Here is a 20,076-nt window from a genome sequence, read left to right as displayed (position 1 = left end):
AAATGTAAGCACAGGCAAATACACTGAACACGTACATTAAATTTTAGTGCTTTGAAATACATGTAAATGTTAACATTATCATAATTTATTTACTAATGCAAATGGTCAAATCCAATGATAGAATGTGTTTAATTCACTATGCATCAATAAAGTAGGCACATATTGGTTACTTATGTAAAGATAGAAAATATGCGATTCAATTATCTGGACGCTTCATTTATCCGGACGATTTTGCTGGGAACCAAAGTGTCCGGATTAACGAGGCTCCACTGTAGTTTAACTAGACCTGTTCTTACAAAACTTAAACTCTCCAATGGACTCCACCAAACTGGAGCAGATTTGAAATGTCATAAATTCAAAAGCTACATTAACACATTGAGCTTGTGTCAATCATGAGCATCTTATGTTCCTTTGTTACAAAGATACATGTGTAGTCGAGACAGGAAATCTCTCAACTTTTTGTCTCAGTGACCTTAAATTTGAGTAAACAAGCTTAGGACATAATCAACAAGAAGTACTGTGAGCAATGCTCACTAAGAATACCCCCCGCTTACCCCAATCTCCCAAAGGGTGTTGGTAATAGGTAAAACTTCAGTATTATGATCCAAAAGGTATCTAGGAACACAGCATCTCCATGCGATGAAAAAAGCCGTTAAAGAATTTAAATGGAAACCATATTGCTACTTCGATGTCCAGTGCGCGTGACCTTTGACCTTTTGACCCCAAAATCGATAGGGAACATCTTCATCCCATGGGTAGTCCATATGTATGATATGGTGACTGTAGGTGGAAAGGATAACGCTTTAGAGCCCGGAAACCATATTGCTACTTCGATGTCCAGTGCGCTTGACCTTTGACCTTTTGACCCCAAAATCGATAGGGAACATCTTCATCCCATGGGTAGTCCATATATATGATATGGTGACGGTAGGTGGAAAGGATAATGCTTTAGAGCCCGGAAACCATTGCGTCTACAGACGGATGGACAGACAGACGGACAACCCGATTCCAGTATACCCTACAACTTGTTGCGGGGGGTATAATAAATATCTTATGGACATAGTTATCACCTGAAACTTGAAACAACTTTTTCTTCCAGTGACCTTGAACTAGAGCTAATGAACTTTTTTGATCCATGACAAACTTGAAACTTTAGGGCATAAGCAACCTTTGTCTCAAGTATGATTAATGTGTTTTTGTTACAAAGTTATGGTTCATCAGAGCACATTTGGAAATAAAAATCATCCTCTAATGCAATCTAACATTCTCAAATGCTTTTCAGATAAATTTAGTTTTTGATAGGTTTCTTTAAAAGGTTCCAAATTCTATCCTGCATATGGCATATTTGAGGAATGTTAGCTAACAAAATTTGGAAAATATTTAAGATTATGATTAGGGTGTCATTTTAGCTTCAAACTAGCTTTGCAAAACTTTCTGATAACTTACTTAAATTCATCAAACTGAAGATAGCCATCCAAATTCTGATCATAAAACCTGAAAATATATCGACATCTCATTTCTGCTGGCATACCACCATGTTGTGTGGAGGGTTCCAGGGCTGCCAGGCCAACCAGTACATCTTTGAAATGTAAAATTTTCTTCTTGTGCAAGTCAAAAGACCTGGAAATGGAAAGTTTGAAATATATAATGCCATTGTAGTGCAGGTTTTTTCTCTCTGTGTACCATCAGTCCATCATACAATATCTAATACTGAAAACCTGATTGCTCACTGTCAGAAAAAATACAAACCAAAACACAAGAAATGTTTCAGAAACATGTATGCCCCCATGGTGCAAAATTGAAAAGGTTTATACACATGCATCATTTAAATGATAGTAGTGCCAAGACAATTCAAGATATTTAAAAGCAGACAATATCTTCCTATGTGCAGAGTGGATTGACCATATGACCACAAAAACAATATGGGCAATCTACTCCTTAAGCTGTACCAGTATACCAGGTTTGGTGTCAATAAGCAATTCTTAAAATAAAGAGGAGAAATATTATTACTATGTCCATTTTGACCTTTGATCATGTGAACCCAAAATCAATAAGGTTCATTTAATCCTTACCGTGTACCAGTTTACCAATCCCCTATTGTGGCCCCATCCTTTCCTCTGGGGCCATGATTTTAACAAACTTGAATCTGCACTATGTCAGGAAGCTTTCATGTACATGTAAATTTTTCTGGCCCAGCGATTCTTCAGAAGAAGACTTTTAATGATTTCCCCTATATATTCCTATGTAAAACTTTTATCACCTATTGTGGCCCCATCCTACCCCTGAAGGCCATGAATTTTAACAAAATTGAATCTGCACTATGTCATGAATCTTTCATGTAAATGTAAACTTTTCTGGCCAAGTGGTTCTTGTGAAGAAGATTTTCCCTATAAAATTGTATGTAAAACTTTGATCCCCTATTGTGGACCCACCCTACCCCCGGGAACCATGATTTTAACAAACTTGAATCTGCACTATGTAAGGAAGATTTCATGTAAATTTCAGCTCTTCTGGCCTAGTGGTTCTTGAGATGAAATTTTTTAAATGGTCCTTCATTTGAACAAACTTAAAAGCCCTTCACCCAAGGATGCTTTTTGTCAAGTTTGGTTTAAATTGGCCCAATGGTTCTGGAGATGAGGTTGAAAATGTAAAAAGTTTATAGACGGACAGACAGATGGATGGACGGACAATCATGACGGACAACAGGTGGTCAGAAAAGTTGACTTGAGCTTTCAGCTCAGGTGAGCTAAAAAAAATAAAAGGTGAACACCGGATCATACAGCTTTAACTGTGTACAAAATTTTGGCAGTATCCTGTATCTACTTTCAAGGACACTTGTATGGGTGCTATGAATGATACCCCGAGGTTCTAATGAGTTTTGTGACATTGAAAGGACAAAAAACACTGAGGGTATTGGGGATCATTGTGTGAAAGATTTGAGCCACATTCTTATACCATTTTCATATTTGTGGGTCTGGTTTCCTGTTTTCATATTTCTGATGTAAAAGGTCAAGTTCATTGGAAGAGAAACCATGAGTAGCTTAGCTGGTCATAATAGGGAAGTATAAAACGGAACATTGTTTCCTCATTAGTCACCACATACACATGTACTTCACTTAACGGAAGCACACTGATGAAGGACAAACAAATCATTAACAACAAAAATACAAGTATTCTTTTCCTCCACTACAGGATTCGCAGCATGAGCATATCTATAATTAGTGTTATTTACATATGTGAATATTCATTACGATTTACCTAAACAGGCATTCTACTTGGTCCTCCTTTGCCCCTTTGTGTACAATGTATTCCTTAAACACACTTTTGTTCATCATTGAACAGGGCAAGCACCAGTCCATAAACTCACAATGCAGAAGTTCTTGTTCTACCAAAAAATATCATTGATTGATTGATTATCTAATCCATTTGACTGGCTAATCAAATAAATAAGCAAATCTATCAGCTATATGAAAATACAGTAATGCATGTACATGTGCAGTGTAAGTAAAAAAAAATCATAATTTAATGGGCATTTTGTGAATATATATATTTTTTTAGGATATATCCAATGACGGCTGATCTTGTGTGATTTTGTTAGGATTCTTCCAATAATCAATCTTATGTGTGTAATTTTGTTGGGATTTATCCAATGGTTGGTCTTGTATATAATTTTGTTGGGATTTATCCAATTGTTGGTCTTGTATATAATTTTGTTGGGATTTATCCAATGGTTAATCTTGTGTGTACTTTTTTTAAGGATTCATCCAATAATTAATCTTATGTGTAATTTTGCTAACATTTATCCAATGATTGACCTTGTGAGTAGTTTTGTTGGGGTTTATCCAATGATTGACCTTGTATGTAGTTTTGTTGGGGTTTATCCAATGATTGAAATTGTGAGTAATTTTGTTAGGATTCATCCAGTGATTAATATTATGCCAGTGTGTACTGACCTTTCCGGCCCATTTTGGCTGACCTGACCACAGCTTCTTGAGCAGAAAGCTGAGATGAGTCATCCTTATCTGTGTCAATGTAGTCCACTCCAATTTCACTCAGCACATTCATCGTCAAGGAGGCTGACAAAATAAGTTTAAGATATGTCACATGTGTTACATCCATGTACATCTGGTAAAGTGAACTTGGTTTTTACATTAGATTAGATACAGTTACAGAAAAAACGGTTATAAACAAAATTCTACTTGACATGTAATGAGATGAAATTCATTTTCCTTTTTAATTTTGATTAGTTTAAAGTTATTTTGAATACAATAAGATTTGCTCATGCCACAGTTGATTGCACCTGTGACTCCAGTAGACATACTGCAGCTATAAACAATAGTGGACATACCTTTCAAAGTCACACTTAATGAGAATGCAACTAACACCAGTAGATGCACACAAAACACTAAAAAAAATTCCATCAGATCCCAAAAGTAATAATTAATTTTGATTTGAATAGATTTTGCTGTGGAATTTCAGATAAGGAAAGTAAATTGTGTATGGTTTACATAATTGGGAAATCGATTCATCAATATTAATCAAACTTGATTAATCAGATTACACTGACATGTGCTGTGTTCATACAGCTCTGAACTTGAGGACTTGTCAATGTATATTGAGACTCATAAAAAGTATCTGGTACTCAACCTTTTTACACACCAGTCCAGGACTTTTCTTGAAAAAATATCGAAGAAAACCTTAAACTTGAGTCGTTCTTGCTCCAATTACACAATTGGACTGAGGATTTAAAGAAGGAATAATTTGTATTGTTGCACTTGTTTGATCACATTTCGTTTTTCAATAAAAATATTTTCATTAAAATTGTTTATTGGAACTGTCTGGATAATGCAAAGACTGACCTGTAAAACACTTGTATACTTCATGCAAATTCCAAGGTTTTTCTCTTACTGGTCACAATAGAGGTTAGCTCAATCTAATTAAAACTAGATCTTCCATCCGCTCCCCAGTTTTCGATACATTGTGACATATCGAAAACTGGGGAGTGGATGGAAGATCTAATTTTAATTAGATTGAGGTTAGCTAATCCAGGTATTGAAATTAACAACAGTTTTGACTTCTTACAGAAGGTGTTAAAATTGGACAATTGACACATCACAATAGTGGTGTTTATGATATTTTTGTCTCTCAAAAATGAATGCATAATATGCAAATAATTCTCTTTAGGTTTAAAATTGAGGTAAATACCACAATGCCAGAAAACAATGGCATGTTCAAAATTGCAAGAAATATGTTCTAAATAAATTAATCTGATATTGCTTCAAGAAATAAAATTACGATTAAAATGTTATCATTTTTATACATGTATATCTGATATCATAGTACAGTCGAAATTTTAAATGAAATATCGGATCGAAACACTACTTTCATACAAATTCCTCCTTTCATACCTGTATGATATAAGTAGGATCTGAGATATTCGGAATAAATCGTTCATCTTACGTTCACCGTTCACTTCGCGTTCTGCATTCGCTCACCGTTTAGCGTTCACCAACTGTTCGCTCTGCATTCGTTCACCATGGACTCACCATTCAAATGGGAAAGTAGAACGTTTCAGGGACTGTACGTATCTAATAACTTACTAAATAATCATTTACAGCCAATCAAAAAACACAATTTTTGACATGTGATCAGTGGTTATTGCGTGATTTTTATTACCCCCTATGACAAATTTTACTTTTCAACAGGTGATCACGCTACTTTTTCTTGTTTCAGTTACCTGAACTTTACAGTGAAGATGAGTGCGCGTTCCTGACCATGAATGTGGGGGATTTGTAAACATGATAGCACCATTTTATCAACCGAGGAGGCCTTTATGCTAACACAAATATGTGATGAAGCTGAAATGAATCACAACTTTCGTGAAGTTGATTTAAATGATATTCCAGACATCTTGGACATTGACTAATTAAGTTGGACGTACTGAGACCAAATTTGTTAGAGCACGCAAGGGCCATGTTTTAGTTTGAAGATGAAAATTAGTGTTTTGTCATCTTCAGACTATCATTCAATCAATTTCACCAAAGTTGTGGTTCATTTCAATTTCACCACACACATGATAACAAAGTCCTCCACTGTTAATAAAAAGTATATATGATGTAAATTCCCCATGCTCAGCATCAGAAACTTGTAAAATGCTGCAATTTTGTCATTTCAAGACAGATATTGTCAGTGAATCTAGGGTTTTTATAAATTAAATTTTACTTTGGAGAGATTTACACAACATTCAATAATTCATTTACACAGCAAAAGTACACCATGTAACTACTCGCTCTGCCCATTCATGTATTTCTATATAATATATAGTTATTGCACACTTTGATTTCAAAGGCAAAAACTTCACAGCCATGACACAACATCTCATATAACAGGTACTGATATCAGAATAGCTGATCATATTCTACAACACCTCATATAACAAGTACTGATATTAGAATAGCTGATCATATTCTACAACATCTCATATAACAAGTACTGATATTAGAAAAGCTGATCATATTCTTTAAACTCAACACTATTATCTCTTAATTGACAAATTAAATGAGACTGATCTTGAAAAAGGTAGCAGGGATTTTTTTAGGGTCTGCGGAGGGCCGAAATTCGGCCCTATTCCCATGCTGAAAAACAGGTATTTTCCCTAAAATGACAACTAAAAATTCCCAATAGATGATAATAAAAATTATAATGATAACAGAATTTATATAGCGCATTATATAAAACAAATTACTTCAAGACGCTTTACAAGGGTAAGAAGAGGAATTAAACAATAAAACACAATTAAATGAAATAAAATGGCATAAGATCTTATATCTGTAAAATTAGCAAAATAGAACACTATAATTAAGATCAATAGTTAAAAGTTTTTTTTAGTCTTTTTTAATGTTGAGCACTATGCAAAGTATTAGAAATCAACGAAATAAGACATTAAGAAAATTTAGAAATTTGCATTAACGCGCAGTCATTGAAAAAAAAACTTGTACTGTGTAAGAGGCTTAAAAATCAGGGAAAGCAATTTTAAAAATGAAGGTTTTTAACAGTTTTTTTAAAAAATGTTAATGCTTTTGGCAACATTAATATGTTGTGGAAGGTCATTCCACAAACTTGATACAGCCAAATTAAATGTACACTCTCCAAAAGACTTTGTGTGAATAAGTTGTTTGTTTTCTATTAAGAATTCATCACTTGGGACATTTCGGGCTTTTGTGTATATTCGTTGCTTTATTGCTATTAAGTTCAGGATTGGTATTCTATAAATCTGTCAGTGTGACAAAAAATGTCACTTAAAATATTGTCATAAAGTTATATTAGAGGATAGTAAAAGCAAGATGCCTATTTTTTATATTTCAAAACTTTAGATCTTCAAGTGAGAAATACATGTCCACTGACAAGTTGACCAGGTGGCAACTCAACAAGAGACTGGAACTGAGATTGAACACGGTCATATGATCTGGTGGCAACTCAACAAGAGACTGGATCTGAGATTGAACACGGTCATGTGACCAGGTGAAAACTCAACCAGAGACTGTATCTGAGATTGAACACGGTCATGACAGTAACACAAGTCTTTCAATGGAAACAAATTCCAAGAGTTTAACTTCGATTTCAGAGAGTGATAGAGAAAACGAAAGTATTAAAAATGTTGATGATTACAGTTCTGATGGATAATTCAGATGAGGAAAAAACTGTTATCTTCAGCCAACACTTAAACTGGAGGTCGAAATTAATTTCCTTTGATAAAATCTGACTTGGACAATGTCTCAATCATGATTTTACTTGAACATTTACATCTTTCTTTACCATCATAAACTGGAAATTGAAGCTTAAATCAGTAGATATAAAATTAATTTTTAAAGGGACTGATTCACGATTTTTCCCAAAATTTTGTTTTTCACTTTTGATGATCAAAATCTACTGTCTATTGTGTTTGAAATATTTCATATGAAAATTAAGGTTATATATTATCACAGAAGCTCATTTTAGAGAGTTTATTATTTGTTTTGTAAACAAAGATTGCGGTATGCTATTGTTTACAAAATTTTCAAAAGAAATGGATATCGATCTAAGTTTATTATACCTTTCACATTTCAAGCATTTTTGGGGTAAAATGTGTCATCTAAAAGTTAAAATTTGTGGCTATGCAAAATTAAGATGCATTATATTACAAAATCAATATTTCACATGTTTGTTTGTTTACATAAAAAGACTCGAGTCTTTGTTTACATAACACAAATTTAGGGCTAAAATTTTGCTTTTATTCTGGCATTCAGAAGGTCAAAATTTTGGCTGTCAACATTATATGAGTTATATTTTTAATGTTTAACATCAAAAATGAAAAATATTTTTATCAAAAATCGTGAACCAGTCCCTTTAAGCGATTTTCCAATTTCAATCAAATATCGCTTTTTCACCTTATTGAAGATCAATGGTAAAAAAAAAATCCCTGGGTAGATTTTGTGGGCATTGGCTAAAAATTGAGTTTTTCAACCGATTTGAGGTGCTTAGCCAGATGAATTGAGGTTACCTTTATTTAGGTGGTTTGAGGTTGTTACCGTTATTTAGGTGCTTAGTCAGACGATTTAAGGTTGTTACCGTCATTTAGGTGCTTAGCCAGACGATTTGAGGTTGTTACCGTTATTTAGGTGCTTAGCCAGATGATTTGAGGTTGTTACCGTTACTTAGGTGCTTAGCCAGATGATTTGAGGTTGTTGCCATTATTTAGGTGCTTAGCCAGACGATTTAAGGTTGTTAGCATCATTTAGGTGCTTAGCCAGACAATTTGAGGTTGTTACCGTCATTTAGGTGCTTAGCCAGATGATTTGAGGTTGTTACTGTTATTTAGGTGCTTAGCCAAATGATTTGAGGTTGTTACCGTTATTTAGGTGCTTAGTCAAATGAATTGAGGTTGTTGCCATTATTTAGGTGCTTAGCCAGGTGATTTGAGGTTGTTACCGTTGTTTAGGTGCTTAGCCAGATGATTTGAGGTTGTTACCGTTATTTAGGTGCTTAGCCAGATGATTTGAGGTTGTTACCATTATTTAGGTGCTCAGCCAGATGATTTGAGGTTGTTACCGTTATTTAGGTGCTTAGCCAGATGAAATGAGGTTGTTGCCATTATTTAGGTGCTTAGCCATGTGATTTGAGGTTGTTACCGTTATTTAGGTGCTCAGCCAGATGATTTGAGGTTGTTACCGTTATTTAGGTGCTTAGCCAGATGAAATGAGGTTGTTGCCATTATTTAGGTACTTAGCCATGTGATTTGAGGTTGTTAACGTTATTTAGGTGCTTAGCCAGATGATTTGAGGTTGTTACCGTTATTTAGGTGCTTAGCCAGATGAATTGGTTCCAGTCCCAGAAGACCTGGATCTGAATCAATCTGCTGTTCCATCTCCTCCACGTTACACCAGGTGGCGTCATCAGAACACTTCAGAGAATAAATACACAAACATTATCATATCATTTCAAACTAGAGTAATACCCATAACTTATATTCCAATATTTTCACACAATCTGTGTTCACAGTTTAGCATTTCATCACGACGGTACAACAAAACATTTGTAGGTTATTCAATAACTGGATTTTATTTCAAACCAGAAGTCCTTTATTTGTATCCATTTAAAATTATCTCATTTTTTTTTTTTTTTTTGAGAATGAACATTACTCTGAAAAGATAGTCATCTTGTTCACCATAAATCATTTTTGTTGTTCTGATTTTGACTTGTGAGAAAAATTCATTAAAGAAACCAGCTAGCTACAATATTGTAGCCCTTTTCAACTTTTTATTGGAGGAGTGGGGGGGGGGATGATTCCTTTACTTGGTACCAAATCCTGCCTGGTTACCTAGCAATACACAAAAATGGTACACAAAATATACCTCAAGATACAAGCAAGAGGCCCATGGGCCACATTGCTCACCTAAGTCACCTTGGCCCTGCCATTGTTCAGCTGTTGTGATCTTTAAAAGATTTTTTATCAATCTTTATAAAAATTCCATGAAAAATTTTGACCCCATATTGCAGTCCCAACCTAGCCCCAAAGGATCACAACATAAATGTATTTGAATTCACATAACACAGAGATGCCTCAGCACCAATATGACTAACATGATCTTCCTGTTCTGGATAAGACCAAGCTAGGTCACAAGGTCATAGATCATGGTATGATATGAAGACCTTGTCTTAAGAAATCAATATACAGAATATGAAAGTTCTATCTTACATAGTTAAGGAGATATCAAATAGGTCAGAATTTTAATAAAAGTACGTAAAACTTCCAGGTCAAGGTCACAAGATCAAACAATGAAGTATATCAAGGTCTTGCCATAAAAAATCTATATACAAAGTCTAAAAAACTTTACCTTAAATAGTTCAGAAGATATTGACTAGGTCAAAGATTTAAAAAGTAGGTCCAACTCTAAGGTCAAGCTTTTCAAAATAATAAGGTCTTGCCATAAAGTAACTATCATATACAAAATACGAAAACCCTACCTTAAACATCTTCACAAGTCAAGGGTTATTGATTCATTACCTCGCACTTGTGAAGATGTACCTTAAATAGTTCAGGAGATATTGAATAGGTCAGGGATTATTTTTGACAAGTAGGTCAAACTCCAAGGTCAAAAGATCAAACACCATTGTGTACAAGGTCTTGCAATAAAGAATCTATAAACAAATTATGAAAGCCCTACCTAAAATAGTTCCGAATATATTTAACAGGTTATGTTTTCTTAAAAGAATGTCAAACTCTGAGTTCAAGGTCACAAGGTCAAAGATCATGATATGAAATGAAAGGTCTTGCCATATATCAAAATATATCAAGATCTACCTTAAATAGTTCAGGATATATTGTATAGGTAAGATTTTTATTAAAAGTAGGTCAAACTTTCAGGTCAATGTCACAAGATCACACACCATTGCATCACATGAAATATCATTTGTAAAAAATGTAGATACAAAATATGAAGCCCTAAGTACATTGTAGTTTAAATAGTGCAACAGATATTTTTTTTTTACGATTTTCCCTACATACCAGCATATAACACTTTGATCCTCTATTGTGACCCCATCCTACCCCTGGGGACCATGAATTCCACAAATGTGGATCCACTTTATGTCAGAAAGCTTTCACGTAAATTTGAACTTTTCTGCCCAGTGGTTCTTGAGAAAAAGATTTCCCTATACAACTACTCACAAAAAAATTTATCCCTTATTGTGGCCCCACCCTACCTCAGGGACCATTATTTTAACAAACTTGAATCTGCAATATGTCTAAAAGCTGCCCTGTAAATTTAACTTTTCTGGCTTAGTGGTTCTTGAGAAGATTTTCCCCATATATTCACACGTAAAACTTTGACCCCCTATTGTGGCTCCACCCTTTCCCCAGGGGCCATGATTTTAACAAATTTGAATGTGCACTATGTCAGGAAGCTTTCATGTAAATGTAAACTTTTCTGGCCCAGTGGTTCTTGAGAAGATTTTTAAGGATTTTCCTTATAAATTTGTATGTAAAATTTTAATCCCCTATTGTGGCCCCCATCCTACCCCCGGGGGCCACGATTTTCACAAACTTGAATCTGCACTATGTCAGGAAGGTGCCCTGTAAAGTTGAAGTTTTCTGGCCCAGTGGTTCTTGAGAAGAGGAGATTTTTAAAATTTGTATGTAAAACTTTGATCCCTTATTGTGGCCCATCCTACCCCCGGGGGCCATGATTTTGACAAACTTAAATTGGCACTGTCTGGAAACTTTCAAGTAAATTTTAACTTTCTTGGCCCTGTGGTTCTTGAGTTTAAGAAGATTTTTAAATGACCCTACCCTACTTTTGCATTTTCGTGATTATCTCCACTTTAAAGGGAACATGGACCTTCATTTGAACAAACTTGAAAGCCCTTCACCCAACTAAACTTGATTGAAATTGGCCCAGTGGTTCTGGAGAAGAAGATGAAAATGTGAAAAGTTTACGGTCAGACGACAGACAAAAGGCGATCAGAATACCTCACTTGAGCGTTTTCTGTTCAGTTGAGCTAAAAATCGGAGAGGGCTACATTATTGCAGCTAGAAACCAGCCAACACACACTTTAATGTGTGTTACTGTAAATGCTGTGTTTACCATCTCACAGTCCTCTAGCATCTGGGACAGGAAGATAATGTGTGTAACAGTGGGAGTAGTGCTGAAGTGGTAAAAGTTCATCTTGATGACCCCTTTACTTGGTGCCAGATCCTGACCGGTTACCTAGAAAGTACACAAAAGTGGTACACAAAATATGTTTAATGATACAAAGAGTCATTTGTTACTTCATAAAATTTCAATATAATTCAGCTAAAGAGCTACATGTACATATATGGTACTGACCTACATATATCCTTTGAACAATTTCAATAAAGTTTGTCTGTTTACATAGCCACTTTAGGTTGCTGTAGATTACTAATTTGTTAATATTTCCAAGAATATAACATAATACAGAATTTCTGAGATATCAGCTCTTCTGTGATGGAGATATGCCTAGTATTCTGTTGAACGATTGGGTGGGTACAAGATGTATACTTAAATGTAGATTAAACGATAAAAGTTATGAAAGCGTAATATTTATTTGCATCAGCTGTTAAAAGTACAGTCATTAAACTGACCATATGAAGAATAATTGGTCTGAATGATACCATTACATTAAATATGAAATCATCATTTATTTCCTCATCTGCATGAGTGATACTTTAAACAAAGAAAGATGGTGATTATCAAGTTTTGATTGAGCTATTTTATCATCAAATACTCATAAACTTACTAAATTTGTGTTTCACTGCAATTCGGGTGGTTGCATGACGTCTGGTAATCATACTTTAGGCAATAAATGAATGCAGCAATAAGCATTTGTACCCAACGCATAAATACAAAAACATATTTTGTGTCTTAATTACCATGTGTAAAAGTTCAACAAAGGGAAATAACTATTGGGTAACTCAGAAATTGCGTATATAATCATATTACTCACTGTGATCATCAAATTAAGATACAGCAGCACCGGTGCTCTGATAGCTAGATTAATTCAACTATCAACCACCGATCAAACAATCATGCCAAATACAGACGCACGGGGTAAATTTATTTCATTTTTGTATTATCAGTTTAATTAGAGTGGAATCATCATTGTTCATGGGAGATTAAAGTTCGTGGATTTCGTGGGTCACTCTCACCCACAAATTTACGTGTCCTCGAACATTTCTTAAACCCAGTAGAGTTATATCTTGCCTAATGAAATTACGTCCCAACGAACCAGCAAAAATTTGCTTACCCACAAGCATTGGCTCCCACAAATCAAAATGATTCCATTGAATGTATTTCTAATTCAAATAACCAGCAAATAGATATAGCGGTAAATTGAGGAGTGAATTGGGTCATGAGCCTGCCTGCATCAACTTGATGAGGCCTAAAAAAATTATGTTTCCGAAAACCTGAATGACCTATTTTTGAGCCCCCCCCCCCCCCCCCCCCCCGAATTTCAGGGGTTTTTGACATCAATTGTAATGAACTTATTAAATTGCTTTCTGATGTGGAGGCTAAAAACTATACAAAACAAATGGTATATGGCCATCGCCAGCTCAATATTAATCCGAGATTCCTCAGACTCTCTCCACCACTATAATGGGACAAGTGTGAGAAAGATTCAGAGCGGACCTCCATAGTGAAAAGTGGGACTGTCAGAGGCACAAGCTAGTCTCGCTGATTTGTCCAACTTTTACAACTTTATTTTGCGGTTCTACCTTCCAGGACGTAGTTGGATGATTATTTAGCAAGTTCATAATAAATTGATAATAAATCGAATGGTGGGGAGGTGACCTAAGTCAAAGTCATGCTTCATTTGTTCATGTTAGGGCCGTTTAAATGACCCTGACATGAATAAATGAAGCATCACTTGGAGTTAGGTCACCTCCCCACCATTCGAATTCTTTGCGCATAATGTCAGCAGTCAGCACACAAATTTCCAATCTGTGTCAAAGTCAGTATGTTACTAGAAACACAGAATTTTTTAGGCCTGAAACACTGTTGTCTTAATTGCATTTAATGCTTCGTTCACAGGAATGCGCATTTAATGTTACTTCGCATTAAATTTGATGCGAAGTAAAAATAATGCGCATTAAATTAATTCTAATTGAATAGCGTTCACACTGCCGTAATATTTAATGCGAAGTAAAATAATGCGCATTAAATTCATATGCATCTCTAAATTAAAGGATAGACTATATTATTAAAAATTATTTTATAGATATTTTAATGAATATTGTGTAGATACAGAATTCATTGTTCAAAACACTAGGCCTATATATATATTGCTGACTACTGTTGTGATGTAATTTTTATGCCCGCCTTTGAAAAAGAGGGGGCATATTGTTTTGCACCTGTCGGTCGGTCGGTCGGTCAGTCTGTAGACCATGTGTTGTCCGCTCAATATCTTAAGAACCATTCACTTGATGATAATGATATTTCATATGTGGGTTAGTTATGAGTAGAAGAGGATCCCTATTGTTTTTCAGGTCAAAAGGTCAAGGGTTAATCTACTATGGACATAGGAATATAATGTCTGCTCAATATCTTGAGAATCCTTCGCTTGAAAGACATCAAACATGGCACACTGGTACATCCTAAGGAGTAGATGACCCCTATTGATTTTGAGGTCATATGGTCAAAGGTCAAGGATCAAACTGGGCATAGGAATATACTGACCATTCAATGTCTAGAGAACCCTTTGCTTGACAGACATCAAATTTGGTATGCCAGTACATCTTCAGAAGAAGATGACCCCCATTGATTTTGAGGTCACATGGTCAAAGGTCAAACTGGACATAGGAATATACTGTCCGTTCAATATCTCGAGAACCCTTTGCTTGACAGACATCAAACTTTATACACTGGTACATCTTCAAGAGAAGATGACCCCTATTGATTTTGAGGTCACATGGTCAAAGGTTAAGGGTCAAACTTGACATGGGAATATACTGTCTGCTCAGTATCTTGAGAACCCTTTTCTTGACAGACATCAAACTTGGTACACTGATACGACTTCAGGAGAAGACGACCACTATCGATTTTGAGGTCAAATGGTCAAAGGTCAAGGGTCACACTAGACAGGAATATACTGTCCGTTCAATATTTTGAGAACCCTTCGCTTGACAGACATCAAACTTGGTACACTGGTACATCTTCAGGAGAAAATTACCCCTATTTATTTTGAGATCACATGTTTAAAGGTCAAGGGTCAAACTGGACATAGGAATATACTGTCCGTTCAATATCTTGAGAACCCTTTGCTTGACAGACATCAAACGTGGTACACTGGTACGTCTTCAGGAGAAGACGACCCCTATTGATTTTCAGATCACATAGTCAAAGGTCAAGGGTCAAACTGGACATTGGAATATACTGTCTGCTCCATATCTTGAGAACCCTTTGCTTGACAGACATTAAACTAGGTACACTGGTACATCTTCAGGAGAAGATGACACCTATTGATTTTGAGGTTGCGTGGTCAAAGGTCAAGGGTTAAACTGTACATAGGAATATACTGTCTGCTCAATATCTTGAGAACCCTTTGCTTGACAGACATCAAACTTGGTACACTGGTACATCTTCAGGAGAAGATGACAACTAATTATTTTAAGGTCACATGGTCAAAAGTCAAGGGTCAAATTGGACATAGGAATATACTGTCCGTTCAATATCTTGAGAACCCTTTGCTTGACAGACATCAAACTTGGTACACTGGTACATCTTCAGGAGTTGATGACCCCTATTGATTTTTAGGTCACATGGTCAATCCACTCTTGACATAGGAAGATATTGTCTGCTCAATATTTTGAATTGATGATACTACTCTCAATTAAATGATGTGTGTGTGTGTATAACCCTTTTCAATTTTGCACCATGGGGGGCATAAGTGTTTTACAAACATCTCTTGTTAATTACTAATACGTATCATAAGTCTACTATGACGTCAAATGGTATAAAAAAATTTTTAACAATGAGCGGCATATTTGTTAAAATGTAAAAAAGAAAATCATATTATCACTATTTTAAAACATTTTTGTCGTATTTAAATGCTATTCCTTCCATATGTATTACTCAGTATGCCTATGCAGAGCACATATTTATGTCTGACATTATCCAATTACATGCTGTTTGTACATGGGTATTTTTAGTGATTATTATCATTTTGATTCATTTTTCGCACAAAACTAACACTAATATATATAGCTGACCACGGGTATGATGCATGTGATCCAAATTTGCCATTACGCATGCGTGTACATTTAATGCAAATTAGCTTCGCTTTGTGTTCACACGGAGCTATAAATTATGCAAAGTAAATTTAGTTCGCATTAAATCACGACATAAATTTTAATTCGAAGTAAACTATTAATGCGCATTAAAATCTCCGTGTGAACGCAGTTCAGATTTAATTCGCATTAACTTACAATATAGGTAGTTCTTGTTAAACTATGGAATTTGAACAGAAACTTTTAAATCATCCCCAATTCAACAGTCATTTGTACATTATTTATTTAGAGCAGAACCCCCGGACAATTCTCACTCTAGAGCCAGACTTCCCCATGCGAAGACCTACTCTATCACTAGTTGTAGAGTCAGACTTCCCCCTATAGCAGGACTTTCCCCTTCATTTATTCCTGGTAAACTACTATCACTTTATAGTGATTGTTTAGATACCAAGACCTTTTTCAGCAGGGCATTAAATGATTTTGCTTAAGTCGTTCAACAAACTCAAGAGAAGAAAACGGTGAATAAAACACATTGGAATTAATAAGTCATTTTGTTTGACCATAGACCTTGAACTTTGACCCGCACAATACCCATGCCTTGGTTAGTTTTAGAGGTTTGAAAAATGAAATGATGAAATTTCGAATTTATGTTTCTTCTCATCTGCGTACAAATATTGGTTATGCTTTTAAACTTGTTCAACTTCAGGTAGAGAGGTAGGTAAGTAGGTAGAGAGGTAGGTAGGTATAGGTAGGTAAGTAATTCCCTGTCCGATAAACTAAAATTAATTTCATAGTTTGCATACGAGGGGATGAAACCGGGGGTGTCCCTCCAGAGCGAGACTTCAAGAGGGTGTTATGGCTCTAGAGTGAGTCTTCCCCCTGGGGGTAAGGTTTATTCTATAGCAAGTCTGCTGGGGGAAAGGTTTACAGGGGGAAGGCTCACTCTAGAGCCAGACTTCCAGTGGCGTAGGCTCAGACTTCCACAGGGGGAAGGCTCACTCTAGAGTCAGATTTCCGCGGAGGGGGAGGGGGGGGGGGGAGGGTGGCTCTAGAGCCAGACTTCCAGGGGGGAGTCTCACTATGGGGGAAGTCTGGCTCTATAACAGGGCCGGCACATAGCATCGTTTTTCGAAAAAGGGGGGGGGGGCAAAGAAGATTCGTATAAAGTTCTTGAAATGCAAACCAAAAATAAGGGGGGAGGGTAGGGTCCTCATAAGCTAAAACTGCCTCATATTTCCCCCAGGCTTTAATTAATAAGGGTGGGGATTTATCCTTCCCTACATGTCTTCACATCATAGCTTTATTAAACACTCTTCTCATTCACTATACTACAATGACATATAGAGGGAAGGGAGAGGGGGTGGGGGCAGTCACCCAAAACATCTTCATTTGAATATAGAAATAACAGATATTGATCATTGTCAAAAAAAGTCCCCCCCCCCTTTTTTTTCTACGTGCCTGCATTGCCAAACAATCCTTTAGAATTCAAGGTTAACCAGAAAAATATCTGTAATTGTGTCTGTTTATTCAATGCTATGCATGTATTCAAAAACGAAATGCAGAACGAAATTGTGATTTTGGAGGATATATGCATGTATGCATCTCATAATTTTACAGTGTAAGCGTTTGTGTTCACTTCAGTGATGTTTACACACATATATATGTAAAAACCCATCATGTATAGTATTAGAGGCAAGCACTGAATTATGGATAGTAAATTTCAGTTAGTCTGCATGCATGCATGTAAGAATTAATTCATACCCAAATCCTCGTAGCATGCTTATATTCAATATTTTATTTTTCTAAATTATCAGAAATTGTATATAGAAATAATATCTCGGTGTAACCGCGGGTGACTTGCTAGTTTTAAATCGTGCATACATATGTACCAAATTACATAATTCTAACTATTCCTTTTTATTGTAATCATTTCAGATTAATTTACAATTACTGCACGACAAATTCCTGAAAATCACAAGATGAACGAAAACATTTTGATGAGTTCATTATGGACTTTTCTTTTAAAATATTGTGATGGTATATTCCTGTTGGTTTAAAACAGAAAAGTTATGAAGATCACAGAGGAAATATAGATTAATTCTGATTGAGTCGCAAGTTTAGTTTAGCCATTATAATTTACCTAAATATAATGTCTCAGGAAAAACAGCTAATTCGTTTTATGCTGCGTTCGCTTCAACTGTCATACCCCTGTCATATCAATTTTTTTCCCATCAAAACTTCTTATAACGTAAATTATAATATATCGATGTTATGACGTTGCGTTTTTAACGTCATTTTGACGTTACCAAAATTGACACCAATAGCGTGTGCGACATCAATACAATTTTTGGGTCGCAATACCAGGTAACCCAGCACTAGGTACGAGTTCTCCTGAAGAAAAACTTTGCCATTTCTGTCAAAAAAATCTGGGTACAAAAGTTTTCCTGGAAAAAAAAACTTTAAACTCTTATGACAAAATTTGTTGTCGAGGAGAACTCGTATGCAGATTTCTATGACAGAAACGAGAAAAAAAATTTCCAGGATAACTCATACTCAGATTTCTGTTTGATGAAATTACCAAGTTTTTCTCCCGGAGAACTGGCACCCAGAGTTACGAAGTTAAATCAATGGCCTATGTCCAAAGGCAAAAAAGTTATGGCCTGGACAAACTTTGTATGAGAAGTGGAAGAAGTGGAAGAAGAATTCACACTAAAGCAATATGTCTCCCTTCTAGGAATGGGAGACATAATTAATAAATTTCTTTCAATCATTTAGCATGTTTAGAAAGTGATTCAAAACTGGCAATGATCCAGAACTAAATTTAATGTCCTTATAATCATATTAAATACTAGATTATAAATTGTTCAAAATCAATGTGTAAACAAACTTGACTGTAAAAATAATGTCTCATATGTGAAGAAAATCACATTAAAATGACCATTGTTGAAAGGAAGAGACATGTTACGATATATGAAAATATTTGTCCTATATCAAGGCTGATGTATTGAGATGTTTACACAGATGAAACTCGCATCATCCCAGCCCTACAATAGTCATATGCAATTTAAGACAAGCAGAGCTGTAATAAAACCATTCAACAATAATTAAAACTGACTGACAACAGAAAACATTAATCTTATTAACTAACTAGCATGTCATAATATGATGAAATACCTCCAATACAAGTTTATTAGCAACAGTTTGAAATGTTTCTCCATCACAACGAAGGGCTGTTGGCATCCATAATCCTTTTTCGTCTAGATTTACGAGTAAAATTCTTGAATCCCTTGTCCTGGGAATAAGAACACTTATAAATTCTCGAGTTGTTTGACCTGCCATATTTTCCTCTTGTTTCTACGAACGGAACCCGTGACGTTGAATGTCCTTACACATCATAGGGCAGTGGATTAGTTGTATGCTTCCAACACGCAACTATGCGCAATACATCTCTTAAAATCTATTTGAGAATGCTGCAAAATCTTGCATATAAACACGACAGCACAATATTTGAAGTCCTTAAATTAGTTTCACTTTCATGACGACCAGTTTATGGCTATTAAAGCATACGATAAATGTTTCGTGTATCAGCAAAGAAAAGGGGAATACTATCCTGATAAGCAATATAATGTCCTGATTTTCCTGATTGTAGATCAATATATTTTCTAAAATATGAAGATGCATTAACCAAACTTTTTTGACTTAGTATATTCAATCTTAACATTTTCTGTAAAAAAAAAATATATATATATATATATATATATATATATATATATATATATATAAATATGCAAAGT

General features: G+C 35.3%; 1 protein-coding gene across 2 annotated transcripts in view; it reads right to left on the bottom strand.

Moving 5' to 3' along the window:
* The window catches only part of LOC125663764 (uncharacterized), a 36,324-nt gene extending 16,472 nt beyond the window's left edge, over window positions 1–19,852 (bottom strand). The window contains exons 1-6 of one of the 2 annotated variants that reach the window (XR_007365642.2): window positions 19,457–19,840; window positions 12,123–12,245; window positions 9,328–9,439; window positions 3,954–4,076; window positions 3,259–3,385; window positions 1,447–1,620 (exon numbers count right to left, since the gene is read on the bottom strand). Coding sequence is in view for 1 of the 2 variants with exons in the window: in XM_048896114.2 (XP_048752071.2) it covers window positions 1,447–1,620; window positions 3,259–3,385; window positions 3,954–4,076; window positions 9,328–9,439; window positions 12,123–12,245; window positions 19,457–19,621 (824 nt within the window). In the remaining variant the exon portion in view is untranslated. Of the gene's footprint in view, window positions 1–1,446; window positions 1,621–3,258; window positions 3,386–3,953; window positions 4,077–9,327; window positions 9,440–12,122; window positions 12,246–19,456 lie in introns of both variants that reach the window. The other variant, XM_048896114.2, reaches the window with a different exon arrangement.
* Between the last annotated feature and the right edge of the window lie 224 nt (window positions 19,853–20,076).

Source organism: Ostrea edulis, chromosome 1 (assembly GCF_947568905.1).
Source record: "Ostrea edulis chromosome 1, xbOstEdul1.1, whole genome shotgun sequence".
Classification (NCBI taxonomy): Eukaryota; Metazoa; Mollusca; class Bivalvia; order Ostreida; family Ostreidae; genus Ostrea; species Ostrea edulis.
The sequence above is the reverse complement of the archived record's forward strand: the minus strand, read 5'-3'. Positions and strand labels throughout refer to the sequence as shown.